The 25,368-nt window shown below is 43.6% G+C and overlaps 1 protein-coding gene across 1 annotated transcript in view; it reads left to right on the top strand.

The window, feature by feature from the left end:
• Positions 1-1,823: 1,823 nt before the first annotated feature.
• C4H6orf132 (chromosome 4 C6orf132 homolog) overlaps positions 1,824-25,368 on the top strand; it is a 51,320-nt gene continuing 27,775 nt past the window's right edge. Inside the window, exons 1-2 of the mRNA XM_053248887.1 lie at positions 1,824-1,974; positions 24,385-24,500. Coding sequence (XP_053104862.1) covers positions 1,824-1,974; positions 24,385-24,500 — 267 coding nt within the window. The remainder of the gene's footprint in view (positions 1,975-24,384; positions 24,501-25,368) is intronic.

The raw sequence follows: 25,368 nt of genomic DNA, 5'->3' as shown, positions 1-25,368 counted from the left end.
TTGTTCAATATGAATTTACGCATCCACTGTGTTGGTTCTAGATTATTGGTGGTCTAGGGAAAATGTGTAGATGGAGAAGAGCACTGAGAGAGAAGTGATTTTCCAAACCTTCCTAATGTATCTTTATTCTGAAAGCTGTAGTTGATTTACACAAGGGTGAAACCCCATGCGGATGTTCCTGAAGTTGCTCTGTTTTACTTCCCCAAAAACTCTGTTGCTGCTTTAACATGTGGAATCACTAAGCGTATAATTCATCACTACATAGACCATCTCTGTGCCAGCACTGCACATTCCTGAAGGAGTCTAATGTTGGCATGCAGATAGCCCATGTGATGAGGAAACAGGATGGGTTTACCGCCACTTAATGTTATGGTGGTGATGGGGACAAGTATTCAGAAGGAGGCACTTCCTTCTTGGAAAACAGATCTCTTCTGCCTTTCTGTCTTTATGATCTCTGTTTCAGGCTGAAAGCAAATTCTTAATCATTCCCTCCGTACAGAGGCCCTCTTACACCTGGACTTCTGGGCAGAAGTCCAGGGCCTCCACACCCCTGGGGGCCCCCAAATCTTCTTTAGTCTGTCCTGGGTGGTGTGGCATTCACACCACGCTGCTGCACAAAGCGGCCGATGGTGACCTGTGCTGGGCAGCCAAGCATTACCTCTGCTTTAAAGACAGAGGTCGGGGTGGGGGGAGTGAGGAAAGAAATATGTGGGATGGGAATATGTGAAGTAGTGTGTTGCAATGTTTCTGCTAATGCATATTTGCATAAATATGCCTGTTTTATATTCTTAGATTCTTGTGAGTTCAGTTGCTGTTTTTGTCCTCAGGAAACCATGTGTTAAAAATATGCATGCATCACGGGGTGTGGGGAGGGGAGAGGGGGAGGGAGCGCCTCCAAAGGTCTTTAGGTCCAGGCTCCCAAATTACCTAGGTATACCTCTGCCTCTGTATATATAGTACACATGGTGAGGGCCCATGGAGAAAAGTTCCCCATGCCAGCTCCTTGGCCATGGGGAGGCTCATCAAAACCTTAGCCTGAGCTCACAGAGATGTTATGAAGGCAAGAATTCAGTGGCTCTGGATAAGGGAGTTGTTTTAACTGTACACAGTATTTTATTTATTTTATTTATTTGTTTAAAATATTGCTATACTGCCCAAAACTTGCATCTCTGAAAAATATTTCTGTTTTATCTTTTTTTTCCCTTCAATATGTCATTTTTGAACTGCGCATTTTCAAATGTTGTTACCTATTCTGAGACCAAACAAATAACATAACTGCCAACATGTCCCTATTTCCCCATTCATCATAATGGGGGAAAAGGCATGTTGGCAGGTATGAAATAAGGCAGGTTACAAACCTAAATAAATATTAACCTGGTAGATTGGGTAACATACGTATTGCCAACCAATGCTTTTTATTCACTTGACTTTGCCTCTGACAACCTGAAAGGCATGTTTGATTTGTACTGCTTTTCATGGAAACCTTTGTGAGTCTTACAGACTGTCTTGGACGTGGCAGCAGCACCTTGGGGAAAGACCTTCACAAGTCTCTGGGCTAAAGAAGGGCTGGTTTTAACAATGGCTCATTGTAGCAGCGAGGAAAGAATGTGACTGAAGTGGCTGCTACGGGGTGTGGCCAGCTGACAGCAGCCAACCCCCTCTACCTGCTCAGGTGGTTTACCTTTAAAGCAGCTGACAAGGTAGCTCAGCAGTCTAGCACCTGTTGGAGCCTCTGCGTGCTGGGTGGTAATAACTGAGCAAACTGGAAATATGTCTTGCTAGAGGGAACTTTTGGAGACGCATCAGAGAGGGCAGAAGCAAAGATGAAAAAGAACTCCATGCAGGGAACTTTTAGCAAGCTCTTTGGGAAAAAACATGCCAACAGTAACAACAATTCCGCCACTTCTCTATACGCCACCAACCCCCCATGGATCTTCACACAGGAGGTTAGCTCTGACAACCTGGCACGCTCTGGTCAGTATGGCTTTTCCTCTTTTTGAGCTTTCAAGGGAGGGAGAGGACTACCAGAGGAGCTGATTTGTGCTCTCGCTGTGCAACTTTATCTGATCAAACTCCAGCATGTAGGCTGTTCAGTTATAGGGGGTGATTGGAGAGAGGTGGGGTGAGCGACTGTGATCCTGATTGGGGTGCTTCAGCTGTACCTTTCGAGAGATCCTTATGAAGTAGCTGTAGAACTGGGCAGCTGCAGGAAGCATTTGGTAAGAATGACTGGATTAAACAGAAACTTGTTGCAACCTGCAAAACTAAACTAGCAGCCTGTGATCAGCTCTCTCAAAAACAACAAGGAGGATTCCAGCAGGTCTTCTTTTAAAGCAAGGATATGAGGGGGTAGAGCATAAACTGAGGAGCATCTCCACCAGACATCTGTCAATAAACCTTTGACGTTTATGTGAGATTACAGTTGTGCTGATTTGCTGCCATTAGGAAACCTTTAGAGGAATATTTCGTGCGTGCCTCCTGAGTTGGAGGCAGTAGAATTGTTTATTCCGTGGGCTTGATTTCCCTCTTGTAGTTTGTAATTGTGGTACAACCACCTGGAGGCTCAGATGGGAAGGTGTCAGCTCTAAATGGCGTCAGAACAGCATCCATGAAGAGAATGGGGATTGATCTTAGTTTAAGCTGAGCTTAGGGTGTGATCCAGCAAGCACACTGTTGCACAACCTGTTTGCTTTAGTAACCATGAGAGAATCCCATGCATGTGTCATTGGAACAAATGGAGGTTACACAAGCGAGATCTTCATAGACAGCACCCTTGGAGGCCATTCAGCAGGATGGTTAAAATGTACAGAGTTATGTAACTTGTACCTGGGTGTCAGCTTAAGATAGGCAGCGTTGCTGGGGGTGGGGAGAACAGCGTTGTCTCAAAATCCAGGACAGTGATATCTGGGATAAAGGGGAAACCTAAGCAATAGGAGAGAGGGGTGGAAACAGAATTCTCGGATATGAATTGAAATATGAAGCTTTGCCCTTTGGCTTGCTTCTAGTTCAAAGAATGAGTCAGTGCTTTACTATGATCAAAAAGTGTCTCCGTGTTTAGTTACCAAGCGATGCCCCAAGTCCAAGGCAGCATCTGTCGAATCTGCTCAGTGCTAAAGTTAGGAGTCGGCCTCTCCTGATGGTTGAGCCTCTATAGAAAGCTTTGTATGATCACTCGGGTCCCTTTGCTTACGGATTCCCATGTGGAGGGCTGTGAGGCTGCCAAGAGTGAACAGCAGTGGGATGCAGTGTTGTGGCAAAGGGCCCTTCTTTGATTGACAGATGGATTGATCATATTTCTATACCACCTGATATAGAAAGCTCCAGGCATGGAAGAGGTAAAACATAATATTAAAACAATATAAAACAGTTAAAACTCATAAAACAGATACAAATTTCAATGAGTAGAAACAAATTAAAATTTCAATTTCAGTCAAAAGACTGGGAAAACTGGTACGTCTTCACTGTCTTACTAAAAGCATACAGAGAAGGAGATGCTCTAATTTCATCAGGGAGTGAATTCCAAAGCTCCAGGGCAGCCACAGAGAAGTAGGGATGTGCATGGAACTGGCGACGGCCAGTTCGATGGTGGGGAGTTACCTTTAAGGAGCAGGGAGGGTGTTCCAGTGTACCTCCTTGCTGCCCTGGTGCATGATGGACCGGAAGTAACTGGTGTGCATGCGCACATCGCACACGCACACCTGGCACCTCCATGGTGGAGGGAGTTTAAGAGCACTCTCCCTGCTCCTTAAAGGTAACCACCCCCCATCAAACCAGCCAAATCTCTGGACCTTTGAATCAGTTCGGAGGTCCATAAAGGGGCCTCCGAACTGGTTCGTGCATATCCCAACGGAGAAGGCCCAGTCCCGAGTTGCCACCAAATGATTCTGTGGCAACCATAACCGGACCTCTCCAGATGATCTTAATAGGCGGCTGGGTTCACGCCAAAGAAGGCAATCTCTTAAGTTTTCTTGGTGCTCTCTTTTGCAGTTTTTCACATTGTCTTCTGTAATTCATGTTTCCTGTCCATACATCCTTCCTTCCTTCCTTCCTTCTCCCAGGATTGTGGGATGTTCTCTGGGGCCAGTAACTAATATATGAAGAAATACGTACAGATATCAGTCATGTTGAATAAAGAAAGGTCTTCCCAAGAAGCAATTTCAAAACAGTCACTTTGGGCAGCAGATTCCACTGGGGAATCTTTTCCCAACCCTCAATCTATTTCTTTGGTCTGTTGCTTTAAAAAATAAATGCAAGGAGTGGGGTAGGAAGAGAGGAATCTATCTATCTATCTATCTATCTATCTATCTATCTATCTTTGCTTCAGGTGCAATTGATCTAAGACTGGTACTGTGTTGTGTACTACGTTCAGTAGTACAGCAATGAAACAATTTCTGGGATGAGAGATACCAGGTCTGTTCAAATACTAGTTTTAATTTTTAAAGCCCTAAAAGACTTGGGACTAGGTTACCTGGTTGCCTTGCCCCATTTGTCCCTACCTGGATTATGAGATCCTCTTCAGAGGCCCTGCTCCCAGGACCCCAGCCAAATGAGGTGAGGCAGGTGGCTACTAGGGAGAGGGTCTTTTCAGTGGTGGCACCCTGTTTATGGATCCCCAGTGAGGATCACCTGGTGGCATCACTTTCTTCTCTTAGACACTAGGTGAAGACCTTTCTGTTCACTCAGGCTTTTAAAAACTGGTGGGGTGTTTTTTGATTTTTTAAATTAAAAAAACACCATTTTGTATTGTATTTTCCATTGCTGTTTTTCTTTTTCTTTTTATATGTGCTTAATTTTATGTTTTATTCTATTATTGTGAGCTGCCCAGATAACAATTTTTAATGGGGTGGGATCACTAAGATTTGACACTGACTTGACGGCACTTAATCAATCAATCAATCAATCAATCAATGAACAAATGAAGTTATTATTATTAGCTAGATTTGGTATAAAGTAGCTTCCTGGGTTCCTAAATGTAACACTGGGCCATGGTTTGACGTTACAAAAACATGGACTCCCTTCTTCCCTTGTCTTCCTATTCCCTCCTTTTCTTATGCACAGTGATCAGTAACTTCTGAGCCTTGCTTGTAAAAAAAACTCCCAAAAAATACAACCCTCAACCCTCAAAACATAGCTGATCATTCCATCTGAACCAGGCAGACTATGGTTTACACTTGCCTGCAGCTCAAGACCTCTATGCACCTGAGGCAGGGTGCCAAACAATGCCCCTTGTTGCATGCATCTCCTCCCCTTGCTCCCCCTAGTGTGTGTGGAGGAGATCTTGCTGCCTCACTGGTGCCCCAATAATCTGCTGCCTGAGGTGACTGCCTCACCTTGCCTCATGGAAGGGCTGCCCCTGGATGTTATCGAAACCCATTTTGCAAATGTGGGTTTCAAGCAAGCGCAAGCCATCATTTGTCCGGATGGAACAGCAATCTGTGGCTTGCCACAAACAAGGACTGGACATCACTGATGACGACATGCAAGGAGAGAAGGGAAGGGAAGATGGAGTGCACAAAGCAGAAGCTCCTCAGAGCTCATTCTAATAAAGCAAAGCCATGGCTTGGCATTCTGTCCAAACAGCCCCATTGTGGGAGTTTACTATAGACTATGATGACTATGAATATTTATATACTGCTTTTCAACACACGTTCTCAGAAATAAAGAAGATGGTTTGCTGTCCCTAAAGGGCTCACAGTCTAAAAGAAACATAAGGCAAACACCAGCAACAACCACTGGAAGAATGGTGTCCTGGGGCTGAATAGGGCCAGTTGTTCTGCCCCTGCTAAACAAGAGGATCACCACTTTAAAAAATGCCTCTTTGTTCAGTTAGCAGGGCATTTTTCACACAGGGCTTTTAGCTCGCATCTCCTCCAGAATGGGCGGGGGGCAGGGTGTTTACATATCAGCCAGATCTACTCAGAAGTCCTTGCAAACTATTGGGAAGCACTTCACACACGATTTGGGTTTTTCTTTGTAGCTCGGTTTATATCCAAGATTTAAAAAAACATTTTTGTGTGTCATTTTGGGGGGCAGCTTCAGACTTGCAACAAAGCCACACAATGAATTCATGGTAAAACCTGCTGTGTGAAACACACTGAGGGGACTAACAGAGAAACCCTGATATCCAGATCAAAAGTTGACATTGATGTGAGATCTGAATGAAACATTTTCTTCTTGGGTCCCCTTAGTGAAACATTTATCAGACCCTGTCTTAGTTTAACTTGTTTTCTAGTGGTCTGGGACACCTTTGTGTCATCTCCCACCTCCTAAAAGTTTGGACTTGCAGCAGCTGTTATAGGGTCGGCTCACACATGCGATTGGGCTATTTATTTTATTCCTACGATTTCTCTTGTGTGTAGTGTTGCAGGAAGAAATGGGTTGGACATGGACATAAGCCATGGTAAAGTTGTGCCATTGAGTCAGTGTCGACTCCTGGCAACCACACAACTGTGTGGTTTTCTTTTGGTAGAATACAGGAGGGGTTTACCATTGCCTCCCCCTGCACAGTGTGAGATGATGCCTTTCAGCATCTTGCTATATCACTGCTGCCCGATATAGGTGACAAGCCATGGTAGCTGGCAATAATAATTAGCAATAATTTCTCTGATGGCAAAAAGTGTTGCGGCCGTTGTAGAAATGCATGTGTGCAGATGACGATTGCATGGAAAAAATAAGCAGCCAGATCCCGTGCATGAGGTAGCCTACATCTCCACAGCCAAGCAACTTCAAGGGTTGGTCTGCTGCACTTGGACAGGCAGTTGTTTTGCTGAGCTACTGAGAGGTTACTCGGACACAATGACAACCTGAAAGAAAGGCTAAAGGTAGGAAACAGCCGCACTTGGCACAGCGAGGGCAGGGAGCACAGAGGCCCTGGGCTCCTCAAGCTTCACTGGGTGTAATCAAAGAATGATAAGAGTTGTGAGGGACTTTGGAGAGCTTCTCGTCCAACCCCTGCTCAGAGAAGGGAAGCTGGTGCAGCGTTCCTGATAGTTGGCCAGGCTCTGTTGGAAACCCTCCAATGAAGGAGAGAGAGCCCTCTGCTGTGTGAGTCAAACTGTTCCAATCTCATACAGCTCTTCCAGTTAGGAAATGCTTCCTAATGTCTAGTCTAAATCTGCTTCCTTTCAGCCCTCTGGTTCTAGTCTAGCTCTAGCTATGATCTTATGATTACATGAGTGAGCTTTGAGGAGCCTCAGTTCTGTGTGCTCCCTGCTTGATGTGTGGCAGTTTCCTACTTGCAGTTGTTTTTCACAGCAAACCATGAGTGGCATTTCATCTGAACAGGCAAAGTGTACAATTTGCATTTGCCTGCCAATCAGGATCACAAACCAGGGTTTGAGCCCTTTCCATGTGAACATTCCCATCGTTTCCTTGTATTTTGGCCACTTGTCTGCTTTCTGCTGATGGAACTTAATTACATGCTTTTTAAAACTGGGAACTTTTTGGCATCATGGGTAATCTGAGGCAAATCATCTCAGGTTCCTCCGCCCCATGATGTCCAAATAACCAGAGCTTCAGATCCAATTCTTCTCCCCAACCTGGACCCAACCATGTTTCTGATTCTTCCCCTGGAATGAACCCTCGGTTGGAATTAAGTCATACTCATGAAACCATTGCCTCCTACGTGATGCACAAACCAGAGTTAACTGTGGGAAACTCCTCCCTCTCTTAAATGCAGTTGGCTGCCGCAGCTGTCCTTCTGTTGGAGGAAGCCTACACAGCCAGTTCCTCCCCCTTTGTAGCCTCCCAAACTGCAAATGATGATAGTCTGGGAGTGTGCTGGGGGAATGGAGGCGAACTGCGGGTTATGTCCAAAGGTGTATTAAAGATGTAATACATCTTTATATGATATATATCAGGGCTACACAACATTGGCCTTCCTACAGATGCCGGACAACAATTCCCATAATGCCACTGTGGTTGGGGGTGATGGGAGTTGTGGTCCAACAGGGGCGTAGCTAGGGGAGAAGGGGCCCGTGTTCGCCCCTCTCTCCAGCGGCCCCACAGAGTGAGGAAGATAATGAAGAAAATAGGAAAATAGGGAGGGATGGAGCTGGGGGCCCTCAGGAGCTGGGGGGGGGCTGGGTTATTTGAACCCCTTTGCTCAATTATAGCTGCACCCTTGTGTCCAAAACCACTGAAAGGCTGAAGTTGTGTAGTCCCGGTATATAACATAAACCTGATCTACAGTGGTGACAGCTACATTCTGTTACGAAAAAATTATACATAATTGCCCCGAGCCTGCTATGGCCTATTGAGAAACGAAGTGGTCGGCATGAGGCAGACTGATGATAGGGGTGGCACTGGAGCCACTCCAGGCCTAACTATTTTACCAGCCCCCTTCCCTGAAGGTTTGTTGCATACTTTCCATGCTCCATGTGCTAAAAGCGACGGAATGCCTCAGCTAATCCCCACCTTAGTTTTGCACCAGATGAATTGCAAAGTAAACACAGGTTACCCAGCCTGAAATGGGTGTGGGCTTGTGGGTGTCACTGACTCAGAGATTCCTGAATCGAGTTCCCGGCCCCTCCCTCTCCCTTACACCTCCCTTAAAGCTACGGATGCACTCAGTCTCAAGAAACAGCTAAGCTGCCCTTCTCATGTGTAATGCAGTGAATGACATGACATGGTTAGCAATGTCACAGAAATAGCTCCTACCCAGTTACATATCTGAACTAATTATATCGTTGTCTGGGAGGGTAAAGTTCAGGCTCCAGTTTCTTCTAAAATGAAGATAACCCACCCCCCACCCCCCGGCTTGTGCAAACACAGACAGTATATACAGGGAGGCACCCATTTTGTAACTATCTTCTGAGTCCTCATGAAATGTAGCTGTCTGTTCCCTCTCCTTTCCAAGCAATGAATTGAGCATTTGTGACTTCATGAGGACTGTCTGAAAAGGGGCTTTCTCCAACATGTCCTCAAGGTGAATAGTGAAATTCAAACCAAGCATCAAACCTAGAACACAGGACTCATCCAAAAGTCACATAAGCCCAATCCACACACTATGTTCAATGATCTGTGTTCAGTCTAAGGATGTGTATGCTTGTGCTGTTATTTACACATGTTCAATGCAGGTACAGTAATAGACTTCCTTTCCGTACTCTGCATTTGAGGAGGCCTGCACCCCAGTTCACTTTTAAAATAAATGCATATGCAGCCACTCACACAGACATGTATGTGTGTGCAGACACCTGTATGCACATACTACATAATGGGCTACAGGGACACCATTAGGCATGGACCTGGGGGCCAGGTCCTTGTGCTCACTCTCCTAGAGGGCCTCATGATTTTATGTTTACAGAATGGCTTGGCCTAGAATTCTGAAATTTGGCACAGATATAGGACAGGTTATCAGGACTTTGTGTATTGATTTTGAAGCAGATCAGTTGATCTGATTATTTTTTTAAAAAAATTACAACCTTCCAAAAAAGTCCCATAAGTGGCTTGTTTCATGACAGAAAATTGCAAAAACCTCTGGAACTGAAGCACACACACACACACCCGATCATAATTCCACCTCCATGTGAAGAAATCTGCCCTTTTTACCTTCATAAAACATTACATGATGCCCTCCCTTTGCCTAATCCTTTACATTTCCAAAATCAGTGGGTTTACAGTTCTGAAACTGTGCACACATGTAGTCAAAGATCAGCAGGACTCTGCATATTTTTATTTCAAGGAGATTGGTCAATCCTATAATTTTTAATGATTCCCCCACCCTACTGCAGTAAAGCTGCCAGAAAGAGTTAGTTTTGTGTTTGAACTGTGGAGCAAGGGACACGTGTTGTGTCTCATTTAGTTTATGAATGGTCAAGAAGCTATGTGAATCTATTGGGGCTTGTGTAGTCTTTTGCGGGGCTGGGGGCTGGGTGGGAAAGCACTCTGGCCCAGATCTGTGGGTTTGTGCTGACTGGTCAAGAAGATGTATGGATCCTTTGGGGGTTGTATAGTCCTCCCCCTACACATGCACTCTGGTCCAGACCTGTGCGTTTCTGGTAAAATGCTTATTTTGCAGGTGAGGGGAGGAGGTGGTAAGCTAATTCCATCTAGGGTCCAAAATTACCTAGCTGCACCTCTGATGGGCTGGTTTGGACAAAATGCCTGCTAGCACACATCTATAAAGATGAGGTTGTGCTGAGAGTGTGACGGCTGTGATGTTGGCAGAGGATGTCCAGATACCCTTTCAGCAAGTCCCTTTATTGCATGAGGGAGTTGTTAATTTGAGTTACCCTTATACATTTGCTCCCAAGACCTGTTTAATCAAGTATTGGGAGTGTGTGTAGAGGGGCGATTCAGATTAACGGCCCCCTCATGTGATAAAGGGATACACTGAGAGTGTGTTGGGACATCTTCTGCCTACATCACAGTGGGTGGGTCCTGGTGTAACCCCATCCCACTGTGTGTGCCAGCGGACCTCTTGCCCGAACCAGCCCAATGTCTGGACTGGGCTCCATCATGGTTCTCGGGCATATTTCTCTAAGAAGACTACAAGCAATTAGCAGAAGCTAACATGTCTCCCTTGACTCCTCTCCTAGCTCAGTTTTTTGTATTTATTCGATTTGTTTGCTCAAGTACTTACATCAGGTCCTTGAAGCACTATTCAAGCACTTCAGTATTAAAAGACTCTCAGGATGGCCGTTAAAACTAGCATAACAGAAATATAAAACAATACAGTGAAACCTGCGAACAAAACAGCAATAGCATCAGAATAAAACTGCAACATCAAAAGACTGATTGAAAACCATTTAAAAAATGTTCAAAAAAGCCAGGGGAAATAATAAGGTCTGCTGAAAAAGCATAAGAGTGACGGGGAGCCACCTAATGGTCCAGTGGGGAAATGACTTGACTAGCAAGCCAAAGTTGCTGTTTCGAATCCCTGCTGGTATGTTTCCCAGACTATGGGAAACCAGACTATGTTTCCCAGACTATGGGAAACACCTATATTGGGCAGCAGCAATATAGGAAGTTGCTGAAAGGCATCATCTCATACTGCGTGGGAGGAGGCAATGGTAAACCCTCCTGTATTCTGCCAAAGACAACTACAGAGCTCTGTGGTTGCCAGGAGTCGACACTGATTCGACAGCACAACTTTACTTTTAAGTGACAGGGAAGCTTCCCTAGGGGGTGCATCCCACAGCTGGGGTGCCACAACAACCTTAAAAGGCCCTTTTTGTGATTGCCATCTGCCCAGCTTCTGAAGGAGCTCTGATGACGATCTTAGCACATGAGCACTAAGATGATCAGGTCTGAAGTGGTAAAGGGCTTTTAAGGTTAGCACCAGCACCTGATTACACCAGAATATGGTGGCTATATAAGCTATATCTGTTTGTTGTGGTGGTGGTTGTTGCCCCTGAAGACCTGTAGACCAACCCCACTTTTTAACCGGAGAGTATGACCCTTCAGCATTCTGTGAACTGCTGATGTCCTGAATCGTCTCTTTTGTTTGATCTGCCCATCCTCAAAATAGAAAATAGGAACAATGGCTGCTTCATTGCTCTCAGGTGGCTCCGTTTTATTGAAGCCTTACTTTAGTTGTGTGCCCTGAATCAAGAGGAAATGGATGGGCTCCATTCTCTATGGCAAGGGTTCATGAAGTTGGGTCACGAGATGTGGTTGGACCTCAATATTCATCATCCCCAGTCTTTGGCCACTGTGGCTGGGAATGGTGGGAGTTGTAGTCCAACACCGTCTGGGGAACCAAGGTTAGGAACCTCTGCTGAGGGATTTCTTTGATATTCTTGAAGAGCTTCTTTCTGTGTCAATGATGTTGCACAAACAACCTTCGGACTGGGTTGTAAGGAACATAGGAAGTCGCCTTATAGTCAGATCATTGGTTTGTTTAGTTCAGTATTGTCTACACTGACTGGTGACAGCAGCTCTCCAAGGTTTCAGGCAGGGGCAGGAGTCTTGCCCAGTGCTATTTGGAGATGCCAGGGATTGAACTTGGGACCTTCTGAATATAAAGTAGATTTTTAAAATTTTTATTTATGTTATATTTATATGCCACTCTTTCTCTAAGGAGCTCAGAGCAGTGTACATGGTTATTTGTATCCTCACAACAGCCCTGTGAGGTAGGTTAGGCTGATATATACATACGAATGACTGGCCCAGAGTCACCCAGTGAGTTTCATGGTTGAATGGGGATTCAAACTTGGGTCTTCCCAGTCTTAGTCCAACCACTACGCTCTTGGGTTATGGACCCATCCCCAGCTTTTATTTGCTGTCCTTTAAAAGGATTTGGTCTTGAGAAAGGGTCTATAGCTCAGAGGTAGAGTGTGTGTTTGGAAAGCGTAAATGGAAGACCCCTTTCTAAAACTTTGTACAGCTACCGCTGCCAGTCAGTGTAGACAATGCTAAGCTAGATGGATGAATTCTCTGACTCTGTATAAAGTGCCTTCGTATGTTCAAATAAGGGCTTCTGGGAAATCTCTTTGGCGTAGGCTTTGTCCAAATATAACGTTATTCAAGTTGAACGTTATTCAAGTCGGCTTTTGCAGATGACTCACATGCTGAACTCAAACATGTCCATACGGATGTCAGTATTAGGTATACATCCTATCCTTGGGTTCACTGGAGAGCCCTGACACAATCTCCAAGCTATTCAGCCTGCCTCTCATCCCATATCCCACTTATGCTGCTTGGCATAAGTCCTGCTCATTATGAGAAATGTATGTGCCCCAAAGCCTTAATGCTGTAAATGATTAAAAGGAATGGATGCATTTAGCTTCGCAAAAGGCAAAGTGTTAGATGGCTCCATAAAAAGTTCTCTGGAGCTGCATTATTCCCCTTTCTGGGGTCACGTGCCTTCTTGCACTGGCTGACTAGCAAAGTACTTGTGCAACAAACAAAGTAGCACCTGTGCAAGAAGATTGTGTAGCTGCCTGAGGTTGTGGGGACTTTGTGCACTCTTGCAGAAAAGTCCCCAGCAAAATGTATGAGGTGTGCCACTAACACCTTGTGCTAGTGCAATGCTAGTCTGGAATGCAAGCTCCAGAGTTAGCACAACTAGCTAGTGTAACAGCCTTGCAGTAGTGCAACACATTTGCACACATGCTTTGTCAATCTGGATGTCAGCCACTGCTTCAGAATGCCTCTCCTCACAGCAGATTTTCTCTCATTGGGTTTCACATGCATCTTTGCCCTCCCAAATGCTTGTTTTGTTCAACTGATGGGAAAGGCACCAGAGCAGAGCAGTGGTGGGAGGAGAAAGGATTAAGCACCCCTTTCACTTTCCTGCTGCCTCTCTATTCTCTCTTCCCAATGTGGCTTTGCTTCTTTGGCGGGCTCGGGGAGCATCTGGCATTGTTACACAATGGGCATCTTACCATCAGCTGTAGTAGAGGGCAGATATAGGAAAATCCCTATTAAGAATTGGATCTGTCCCTGTGGTCAAGGTATAGAATCGGTGGCTCATGTTTTGCTATATTGCTTATTTTACAGGGATATTCGTTCTGAATTGATTCCCCCCTTTTTATTGAATATCCCTGGTAGACCAGAGGATGGGTATGTTTCTTTTCTGTTAGCAGATGGCAGTGAATGCATAACACTGAATGTAGCTAAATTCTGTGCAGCAGCAAGCAAGATTAGATCCAGTTTGAGTAAATGGTATTAGAATGAATTGGTTAAATAATATTTCCTTGTATATGTGAAATGAGCTGTATTGTGTTGTTTCTGTTATGTGTCATTGACTGAAATAAACATTCATTCATTCACGATGGGCATTTTAGACATAGTTAGTTCCTAAGTTCCTCACATACCTCTTGTTTGTTTCAACCATTCACACTGATCTTCACTGAATATTGTTCCAAATTACCAAACTCCACTCACACCATGGCGAGACTGTTTACAGTCTTATATATAGTTGTACATAACTGCATGGATATAAATGTACTTTGTATCAAGCCCCGCCCCCACCACCACCCATAGGTCTGTATAAATGCTTTGCTTTCTCAGCAAAGCAACTTGCTATTGGGGGACTCTGCAGCTGACAGACAGGGCTGGTGGCTACTAGGCTGCAGCAGCAGCAAAGTTTCTGAAAGTGAAATACCTGATCTCGGGGGTGGGGGGAAGACCGCATGAGAGGTGGGAGCAAGCGAATGTTGTAGCTGCCTGTCTTCCCTACAGCACCATCAACCTGCCTGTGGCATCAGTTGCAACATAGGAAAGGCAAGCCAGCTAGCTAGCTGAATAGTGTCTGTGTGGGCAGAGTACATTGCAGGATGGGTGGAAAAGGAGGAATGGCTTGCAGAGAAACAAAGGGGTGGTGGTGTCAAGGTTTGGGAGCCTTTGGCTTAGACAAACAAGAGATAAGGAGTGAGAGTCTCTGCGTGGCACGTACGAGCCTCCTACATTTGTAGGGTAAGGTTTATGGACTTAGACACTTTGAAAGTAGCCTAGAAAATGCAGGTTAAACAGCAGGACTCACTGTCTGGTATTGTGCATGTCACTTTTTCTCAGCTGGGGTTCTCCTGCTTTCAAATGAATGACTAGCAATGCTGATCTGACTTTGATAATAGCTTGCTCAGGGTGACACTTGGGAAGGACATAGAATAGGTTCCCTCTCAATCTGCTGTGTGAGGGACATCTCCAGGATGATCCTGCTCCCACACTGCAATATTACCTTTCCTCCCTAGAGCATCCTCAAGTCCTCAGACTACCATTTCTGATGTGATCAAGTCAGCCCCAAGCACCACACGGTGATGGTGCAATATGATCACATGTATGCCATTCTGAGTTCCTTGGAGAAGATCCAGATATGACAAAGACACTGAAGTTATAACTCATCGCCACCTCTTCAAAACAGGTTCCCAAAATGGATGGAGGATGTGCAGTGAGTTGCAATTTGGAGATGGGCTGAAACCATCACACAACCAGTTTATTGCGTGTCAGCCTGGGATGACTTCCTTCTCCTCTGTTGTCCATTTTGGGGACCCTTTTGAAAGTGTGTTGAACTATGATGTGGGTATTCATAGAAGCAAGCACACCCAGATTGTCATCATCATCAAGGTTAACCTGATCTTCAGCTGCTTTATTTAGCTTGATTTGGCCATTTGGAAGGAAAACTGGGCAGAAGAGTCACAGATTGTGAGTATGGGTGAGTCTGGATGACAGTGACAATGATCACCATAGCAGCCCAGACAACCAGGTATCTCAAGAATTTCAACTGCAAGCTAGTTGGCAAGTCAAAAATAAACACATAGGCATGTTAAGAACAGTCCTGCTGGATCAGGCCAAACTCCTATCTAGTCCAGCATCCTGTTTCACACAGTGACCCACCAGATGATTCTGGGAAGCCCACAGGCAAGAGCTGAGGGCATGCCCTCACTCTTGCTGTTGCTCCCCTGCAACTGGTATTTAGAGGCATCTTGCCTCTGAGGCTGGAGGTGGCCTATAGCCACAAGACTAGTAGCCATTGATAGACTTGTTCTCCATGAATTTATCTAAGCCCTTCTTAAAGCCATCTAGGCTAGTGGCTGTCACCACATCTTGTGGCAGAGAAGCCACATAACTAAGAATGTTACTAAGAAGCACATGCTGATCATAAGTATATCCTTTCCCTTGTGTTGCTGAGGATTCTGCACTGTATTTTGAAACTAAGAGTTCATTGCAGTGAAAGTGATTGGCTCTGGTTCAATATGGTGCTTTGTTTTTCATATATTTAGAAAAGCTATTTAATCTTTAAATTAAGTCATCTTTTCACTCACACTGAACTAATAATGAAATATAATTGATTGGAATGGGTGTGGACCTTTTCATGTGGGAATTCATCCTATTTTATCGCTGATCATGCATATTCGGCATGTCTGCTTTCCTCCTTCATGCTTTTGCTTTAATGTTTGCTTTCTCTCTGTAGCAAATTGCTACATATCAGCCCTTCAAGCGGAGGTGGGGCTTGCAGGCTTTGAGTGCCTCTGCTGATCATACTTGTTAATTCATGCTGTTCAGCTGAGAATCTTATTAAATTAAATTATGGGCTGTGCTCAATGCTAGAAAGGACAGCTCAGAGAGGTGTGGCCCCATGGCAAGAACATAAGACTGGAAGCTAGGAAGTCCCCAACTTCTGTTCCCAGCGTTGACACCAACACTGTGCCATCAGCTTTCCTCCACTGTCATTTTTACAGTGGGAATAATTATATTTAACACAAGGTTTAGAAAGAATGCCTATATGCTCACAAAGAGAAAGGGAGGAGAGCTGGTCTTGTGGTAGCAAGCATGAATTGTCCTCTGTACTAAGCAGGGTCCAGCCTAGTTTGCATTTGAATGGAAGACTATATGTGAGCACTGTAAGATATTTCCCTTAGGGAAAGGGTTGACTGAGAAGGGTATACATGCAGAAGTTCCCAAGTTCCCTCCCTGGCATCTCCAGATAGGGTTGAGAGAGACTGCTGCCTATAACCTTGGAGAAGTCACTGCCAGACTAGGTAGACAATACTGAGCCAGATGAACCAATGGTCTGACTCGGTATACGGCAGCTTCCTATGTTCCTAGAAATCTGACATTCATTTTCCCCAACAGGGACAACTCCAGTGAATGGTGAGATCAGGCATTTGTTGGAGTTCCAAGACCATAAAGGTTCTTGAAGCATGTCATTTTCCCTGAGACATCTAGAGAAGTCAAAAGAAAGATGAGATAACTTGTAGTTTGCATGCTTCACTTCCTCTCTGTGGGGGACTCACTGCAATTGCCTTGCCATAGGATGCTCCTCCAAATCCTTGAGTAGTGGGCAGCCCAAGTAAAGTAATGTTTATAAAAGGTGCTGAATGAAAAAAAAAAGTCCATGCCTTTTTATCATTGTTGCTGTAAAAGCTGATTATTTTAGTGGTTTTGTATTGTGACAACAACCAATTGATGACATACTGTAGAAAGTGAAGTTCTGGTGAACTATCATTCCTATAATGCTGCGTATGCAAAACAGAGTAGACATCAGGAAGCTGGAGGCAGTTCTGAATCAACAAGCCTAAGGGTCTTTCTGGGAAGTACCAGTATCAAAGGATTTGATTCTTAGCATTATACTTATATGAGGCCTATTGCAACTCCAGTAGCACAATATTCCATCCTCATATAACATGGTGGGAAGAGAGGAAGTAAAGATACTGTTCACGTTTTGTTTTGTTTTTTAATGGGGGCACTGAATGTACTGTAGACTTCATCATTGATATGGCCTTGTGGTCATACACAGGCAGCAAGAACACGGTAAAATAAAATACCGTATTTTATGGACTATAAGACTCACTTTTTCCCTCAAAAAATATCCGCCAAAATTCAGGTGCGCCTTATATGTTTTAACAGTTTAATATGTTAAAACTCTGAAAAATTGGATTAAAATTAAGGTGCGTCTTATAGTCCGTAGCGTCTTATAGTCCGTAAAATACGGTAAATCCGTTTTCTAAAATAGTGGAGCAATGTTGGGGGTAGCCTTGTTGCTTTTCAAACCTGTTAAAACTCTATTGGAGGATTCTGTCTATGGGATGGGACGGTGTTGCTTGTCACCGGTGAAGATCACAGGAGATTGTCTGGGCAAGCTCTGATAGCCACCATTAAATTGATGAACCTTGCTGAAGCTTTAGACAGGAGATGTCTACCATTGCCAACACATGTGATGAAACACTAAGTGAAAACACTAAGAATCAGTCTCCTAAAACTGTTGCTATTTTCTATTTCTAGCAGGAAATAAATAGTTGTTGTTGGATAGAAGACAGCATAAACACAGTATATAAAAACGTTGGCATTGGTATGAGAAACCCAAAGTCAAATTTTGCTTGGTTATGGAACTCACTGTAACCTACCTCACAAAGACGTTTCCACAAAGAAAGTATGTAGCACATTTAATGTGTTTTACAATTTTAATTTGTTTGCCCTCACAACCCTTCTTGTAACTATAGTTACAGTTGGGAAATGGAGGCAGAGTCTATTTTTGAAGGGATTTGAACAAATGGTGTGTAAATCATCTTGTGTTGTGATTACATGCACGTCTATTGCTTTTCATGCACTCATGTGGGGAAGCTGAGTGAGGTGTTGGCTTCTCAGTGGTGTGGACATCATGAAACAGACTGCTCTGCAGGCCCTTCTTAAAACTCTAAGGCCCAGTTAATACGCAGCACAGAACTGTGGGTCCAATGGATCTGTGGTTCCGTGCCCCTCCCCCCTCTGCTCTCCCATCCACCTTCGGATGTTGGGGAGAGGGGCCTCTCTGCAGTCAGGGAGACTGCAGTGAGGCAGGGGAGCTGGCTGTGTGGGCTTCCTTCTTTCCTGAAAGACAGCCCACACAGCCAATAGAAGCCAGAGTGAGTGAGGAGCTTCCTCCCTCAACTCGGTTTCAGAGGGGTGAAACTGCGGTGCCAGCATTTGAATGTAACACTGGCCCTGCATAACCCCAGATGGAATTGAAAGGTCCCTGTTGGAATAGGTAAAACTGAGTGATAACCGAAGGTGGCAATAGAGTTTGGGGAGGGAAACCATGGGTCCATTTCCCCCCCCTTTAACTCCAGTTTGCCACGTTTGGTTAAAAAAACTGGAGGTGAAGGGACCTCCGGTTTTGTTTTTTTGTCTGCACCCAGCCTAAGAGACCCAGTGGCTGAATCAAATCTCCCTTGAGTCTCCTTCCACCATATGTCAATGTTGAGGTGGCCCCTGTCCATGTGTGAGACCTCTCCGTGCGTGAGTCCCAGAGCAGTTGCTTTCATTGCCCTGCCTCTTTAAAAGGTACTGCAGCTATGCACAATCATCTCACACAGTCATCTACTTGTGGTTTTCATACAGCTGAGTTCTGTGCTGAATAATGAGTAGTGTGTTTAAACAGTACTGAGTGTATCCATGCAGACTACAACTGCAGAGGTATGCTGTGAAGGTAAATGATATAAGAATTGCTGTAAGCTCTTTGTGTCCTGAAAAGTGCTATAGAAGTTATGAATGAAGTCTTCCACACCCCCAAAGCATGTTTGTTTTCTCCTTCAGCAATGATTTCCTTTGGAAATGGAAACTGGGATCCTCAAGAAGACTTTACCATTAGAATTTATGTGGTGGTACCTTTGCTTTGGAACTCTGTCTCTGGAGAAGGCTGCTTAGCTAGACCTATTGAACTGGGATTCAACATTTATTCTCTTCTTTTGAAATAGGGTCCTGTGGGCTTAGTTGGGTTGACTTAATGTTAGTCTTCTGCCACTGCTATATGATTTGTGGTTTTAAATAATTTGATACTTCTGATTGATGTTAAATGCATTGCTTTAGTCTACTTTTATAGGGCTGCATTAAAGTTAAATAAATAATTACCCTAAAAGGGTGTAATTGAAAGTAGCATTTTTTAAAAGGAGCATTTTCTCTTCCTTTTCATCCAGGAGAAAATGCATATTCTAAGATAATGCCTGACATGACTCCCATGGCCATAGCCTAAAGAAAAAGGCAGCCTGCTTCTTATTTCGGAACGATGATTGCCTAAAATGCATGCAACGGATCAATCATAATTTGTTTAACTGGGCGGCAGCCTAAATTATTTATTTTTTAAATATTTCTTATAGTGGGGTGCTTTCAGCCTGAAACTGAAAGGTGAGGTGATACTTTTTGTTCAGCCTACTTTCTGCATGGAAAGTACCAATATGAGATCGCCTTGCTGTCCCATCCATGTATGCCCTCCCCAGCAACTCCACAATTTGCATCAAATTTGGTACAGATGTTGTGCCACATAGGGACACATGACCAGTGTGGTCTGTGATGATGTCATGCACCCCCATCCAAAATGGCCGTTGCACAGAAATTAGGCAGGTTAGTTCTTACCTGAATTGCTTGTTAAAGCATCTAATTACCACCGAGGAGGTGTAAACTTTATAGTTAGAGATTCAATTTTAACTTGTATATTGCTTTTCTATTAAAACTTTGCCCAGACCAGCTCTCAGTATGCAGAACAGATGGGCTATTGGTAAGCTCTGAGGGAAGAATCAAGATGGACACCGTGTTTGCTGCTGGGTGAGGTGACGTGCCTCAAGCAGTAGATTTGGGAAGACTATTAAAAGACAGCAAAATGTTGGTTTATTTACTTATTGTTATCTATTTACAACCATGGAATTGCCATTTGAAGTTTCTGGCACAGAGCCCAAATCTCTGGGTCGTACCTCCTGAATTGTAGCTTTTAAAAAATATTTAGTCCCCCCCCTTTAAAGCACATAAAACAACAATAATATAAACAATGCACCACATAAAACTAACAAAGGACATTCAGCACTATTAATATCAAAAGGGCACTGAAAATATCCATATAATTTTAAATGTAAATATTTCACATAATAATCATCTTATTTAATCGCTCTGGCATGTGGACTTAGAACTGTCAATAAAATTAAGAAAATAAATCCACCTTTCTAAAAAAATAATTTTTATAACTCGCACTCAGAGAAGCTTTAATTTGTGAGGATAATTTGTACTGTATTAAGACTTCCCATATTTTTTGAAACTTTTCTTTCTCCTTTCTTTTCCTTTTCTTTCTCCCCCGTTAGAAGCAATTATAAATTTTGCTGATATTAATAACACGATTAAATCCTTCTGCAAATTGGAGGCTTTAATTTCTCTCGAGTCTTTCAGTAAAACTATCTCTGAAGATGGTTTAGTGAATTGTGCCTTGTTCTCAGCTGTGTATGTGCACCTCCTATACAATGTGTCTCTTTCATACTCTGCCTGGCTACAGCAGTAATGTGAGGAGGGACCATGGGAAATCATCTTCTCAGTTCCCCTTGGGAAGGGGTACCCAGAGGAGAAAGTTCTGTTTACCCAATAAGTGGGCTGTGCCAGGACATTTCCAGTGGTAATTATGCATGTCAAATACAGGTGTGACTGCAAGGATAGTTTCCTAATTCTTTCCATTCCTTGCTTAGGCAAGAATGGAGCAGCCAGGTAAAGGGAAAACAAGCAGTTTCAGGTACGCCTCACCCTGTGCCTCCTATTGTAGACTTTGTTCGCTGAGCTGAATGGAGAAAGGTACAGTAGCTCACTTGTCCTTTCCTCTGTTTGGTGTTTCTTGCAAAGCTTCCTGACAAAAGGCGTTGCAGGCACTGGCTGCTAAGCTATATGAGCAGCAATACTTTTTAGCAACACTGAGGGCTCATTGTCCCTTTCTGCACTGTGCACGATTAAATGACCAAGAGCTACTGAAGTGATAACATCATCCCAAGTGCCTGAGTATGGAAAGCAGACTCCCTGGCAATGGGGGTATAGCAGTTGGCAACACCAGGACATAAAGGAAAGTTGGTCGCTTGGGATTCATCAGGGCTTGGGTTGTGTGGTTAGTGACAGGCCATTGCTAACACTCTGACACTACAATCCAATTTTCCCTTCCCTGCCAAAGCCGGAATATCAGCCAAAGGCCACAGTTGGAGGGCTGCTAGCAGAGACGGGTCTATCTGCAGAATCAGCCAGGTGTTTTATCAAGAGATACGATAAGAGTGGAAGGAGAGAGTCCAAGACAGTCTTTCTCGCCAGACTTGAAAGAGCTTGCTTGTTGTTTTCTTCCTTGTAGCATGGCCAAAAGTGATTCATCGACATTTTTAAAACATGGCGTATTCCGGAGCTCTGCTGACAGCACTATTTGTAATGTTGTCTCTTGTATCTGAGAGTCAGTGTGGTGTGGTGTGGTGTGGTGGTCAGAGTTTTGTATGTATTTCAGTTGGGCATGCCTGGGCCGTGTGACCTCTGGGACATATTTTGGGGTGGTTCAGTGGGTTTCAGAGGGAAGGAGAGATTGGTGAGAATTGCCTCTCTCCCATAGCACCAGCTTTAGTCTGGATGTCAGCCACTATCTCTCATCCTAGCCTCCCTCACAAGGTTTGTTTTCAGAATCAAATGAGTTAAATGAGTTATTCCTAAATTGTGGTTTGCATGCCACAATTGGGGGTACTTGGTGTCAGAAGGCGTATGAACCCATCAGAGTTTGGGAACTATTGTGTTAAACCTTGAGCTTTTGGGAGCATATGCAGTGTTTGGGAATAGGCATATACATGAAAACCACTGAATGAATGAATGGTCAAAATTGTATGGGTGTATTTGTAGAAATTGTATCACTTGGTGAAATGCACCGGAGAGGAGCACTATTTTGATGTGTTTTTCTGCAAAAGCAACAGGATATGCTTCTGCAAGTCTTTCATAGGTGACTGTTCACAGAGGCTGCACTCACACATACAGGTGAAACTCGGAAAATTAGAATATCGTGCAAAAGTCCATTAATTTCAGTAATGCAAATTAAAAGGTGAAACTGATATATGAGACAGACGCATTACATGCAAAGCAAGATAAGTCAAGTCTTAATTTGTTATAATTGTGATGATCATGGCGTACAGCTCATGAAAACCCCAAATCCACAATCCCAGAAAATTAGAATATTACATGGAACCAAGAAGACAAGGATTGTAGAATAGAACAATATCGGACCTCTGAAAAGTATACAGTGTACTGTGCTTGATTGGCCAGCAAACTCGCCTGACCTGACCCCATAGAGAATCTATGGGGCATTGCCAAGAGAAGGATGAGAGACATGAGACCAAACAATGCAGAAGAGCTGAAGGCCGCTAATGAAGCATCCTGGTCTTCCATAACACCTCATCAGTGCCACAGGCTGATAGCATCCATGCCACGCCGCATTGAGGCAGTCATTGCTGCAAAAGGGGCCCAAACCAAGTACTGAATACATATGCATGCTTATACTTTTCAGAGGTCCGATATTGTTCTATTCTACAATCCTTGTCTTCTTGGTTCCATGTAATATTCTAATTTTCTGGGATTGTGGATTTGGGGTTCTCATGAGCTGTACGCCATGATCATCACAATTATAACAAATTAAGGCTTGACTTATCTCGCTTTGCATGTAATGCGTCTGTCTCATATATCAGTTTCACCTTTTAATTTGCATTACTGAAATTAATGGACTTTTGCATGATATTCTAATTTTCCGAGTTTCACCTGTAATGTGAAACCGATGTTTAAGGGGTCAGAGGTTGCCAAACCAGTATGTCTGAATGCAGGACACCCCTTCAAAACTCTGGATTTTCACAGAGAGTGTTTCTGCACTCCAAACTCCAATTTGGACCCTCGTGTTGTAGTGAGTTTCACCACCACAACACGAGGTTGAATGCAGCCTGTGTTACATGTGAATGCTGAACTGCAGGCTACATTCCCTGAAACCAAAGTTGAGGGAGGAAGTTCCTCCCTTTCTCTGGCTGTGATTGGCTGTGCAGGCTGTCCTTCATGAAAGAAGGAATCCCGCACAGCCAGTTCCCTCTCCTCCTTGTAGCCTCACTGACTGCAGGCTTCCAGCTTTCCATTGCATCTGAATTCAGACAGGAGAGCGGGTTGTGGTGGGGAGCAGAACCATGGGTCCCTTGGACCCACAATCCTGTGTTACATGCGAATACAGCCAGAAATTGTACTCATTAATTAGGGCCACTTCACACATTGCATTGTTTAAGGTAAGCACCTAACAGCCAAACTAAATGTGGCATTTGGAGATCTAGTGTAGCATGTCCTACAATTGTTTCAAAGGCTACACATTGCTGCAGGGGTCCCCAGTTTGGTTCAGGGCAGTGGTGTTGGGGAAGGTGGAAATTAATCTATGTTTACTGCATCTGAATCACCTCCCTGGAGTTGCTATTTGCCCTGTGAGGCAAAACATACAGGTGCCATTCAGGATTGGCTGCAATTCCATTTTTTGAAATGTTTTTTTAAAAATGTTTTTGTATTTATTGAAGCTTTTTGTTGTTAATGTGCTTCTAATTTTATGTTTTATTGCATTGCTTTTTGTTTGTGAGCTGCCAAGAGAACAGTTGTTATGGAACAGTCAATAAATAAAGTTGTTATTATTTATTATATTTTGTAGCAAACTAGAGTTTGCTGCTACAAAATGTCTGACATGGTCACGAGGTAACCCTAAGTTCTAGTGAGTGCTATAAATCATGGGTGCTCCTGAAATCGCAGTGCCCAGCTTTGTGACTTGCCTTAGAATGCCTTATCCTGCCCTTAGAATGGCAGGTTAAGACATTTGCTCTCCACACAAGCAATCCTGATCATCCCCAAACCTTGCTCTCTTGGGAAAAAGCATAATAGCCAGCATGAATAGTTTGCAAAAGCCAAACAAAAGGGGAGCCGATATGTAGCTATAACTTTAACCTCGAAGGCATTCATCTACCAAGGATTCCACAAACATCCAGATGGTTTTTCATTAAATTCTTGTCTTGATTTCCATCTGATTCAAAATACCAATTTAAGCAGCAGACTCAGAAATTCGCACATAAATCTGTGGAATTCTGCCCATTATCCTAGAGGAGACGTGATGGGGTTCACCACATCTTAAAACAAGGCTTGCACTGGGTTGCCTTCTATTACTTACTTGTTTCTTTTTTGGTTTAGGTGATGTAGATGGCATTTATTATGGGGATAATCGGTTTAGTTCAGTTACGGACTCTGGAACAGCAACACTTAAGGCACGCCCAAGAGTGCGACCCCTGCTAACCTTCTTACCTCTGGTGAGTATTTTCTGTGTTCTGGTGGTTTGGGTTTTCATTTTTAGACTGCTGTTTCTGTGTTGTTCTTGTTAAAGGAGGTGCACATAAGTGATAGCATTTTTTAATCAACCAACTGGTAGCAGCAACTGAAGATTTTCCATGATTTCCAGTTGTTTGTTGTTTAATATTATTATTAAGAATATTATATGCCACTTTTTAACAAATAAGTTTCAAAGCAGTTTAAATAGCAAAGTTATAAGAAAAATGGTTCCTGGTAATCTTATTTATTTATTATTTCTCCATGTAAACCACTTTGGACACTTTTGTTGAAAAGCTGTATATAAATATTTGTTGCTGTTGTTGGTCTAAAAGGGCTCACAATCTTAAAAAAACAACAACAAGGTAGACACCAGCAACCATCACTGGACAGACTCTGTGTTGGGATTGAATAGGGACAGTTGCTCTCTCCCTGATAAATATAAGTGAACCACCACTTTTAAAGGTGCCTCTTTGCTCAGTTATTGGGGTAAATTTCACAGACCTGCTTTCCAGACAAAGTCTAAAGAAATAACTTGAGAGGTCAAAAGATTCCATACACTGGGCACATATTTATATATGGGATCCAAGTTCTCTTGCTCTGATGAATTTATGAAATTGTATGTGCATGGTTCTTGAGGCCACAGAGACCGAATAAGATTTATGTTCTAGCAGAGCACTTGCTTTTGATATCAACACAAAGGGACAGGTTTTTTGCATAGCAAGTGGAATTGTGCTCTATCTTGAAATACTGCAAAGACATCTTCAGAATTATTTGGCATTTATATGGATATGATCTCTGACTGTATCCTAAATTTATTTTGTTGAAAAACTTGATAAACCAGCAGATTTT

The sequence above is a fragment of the Hemicordylus capensis genome, chromosome 4 (assembly GCF_027244095.1).
Source record: "Hemicordylus capensis ecotype Gifberg chromosome 4, rHemCap1.1.pri, whole genome shotgun sequence".
NCBI lineage: Eukaryota > Metazoa > Chordata > Lepidosauria > Squamata > Cordylidae > Hemicordylus > Hemicordylus capensis.
Note: the sequence above shows the minus strand (reverse complement) of the source record. Positions and strands in the feature narration are given on the sequence as shown.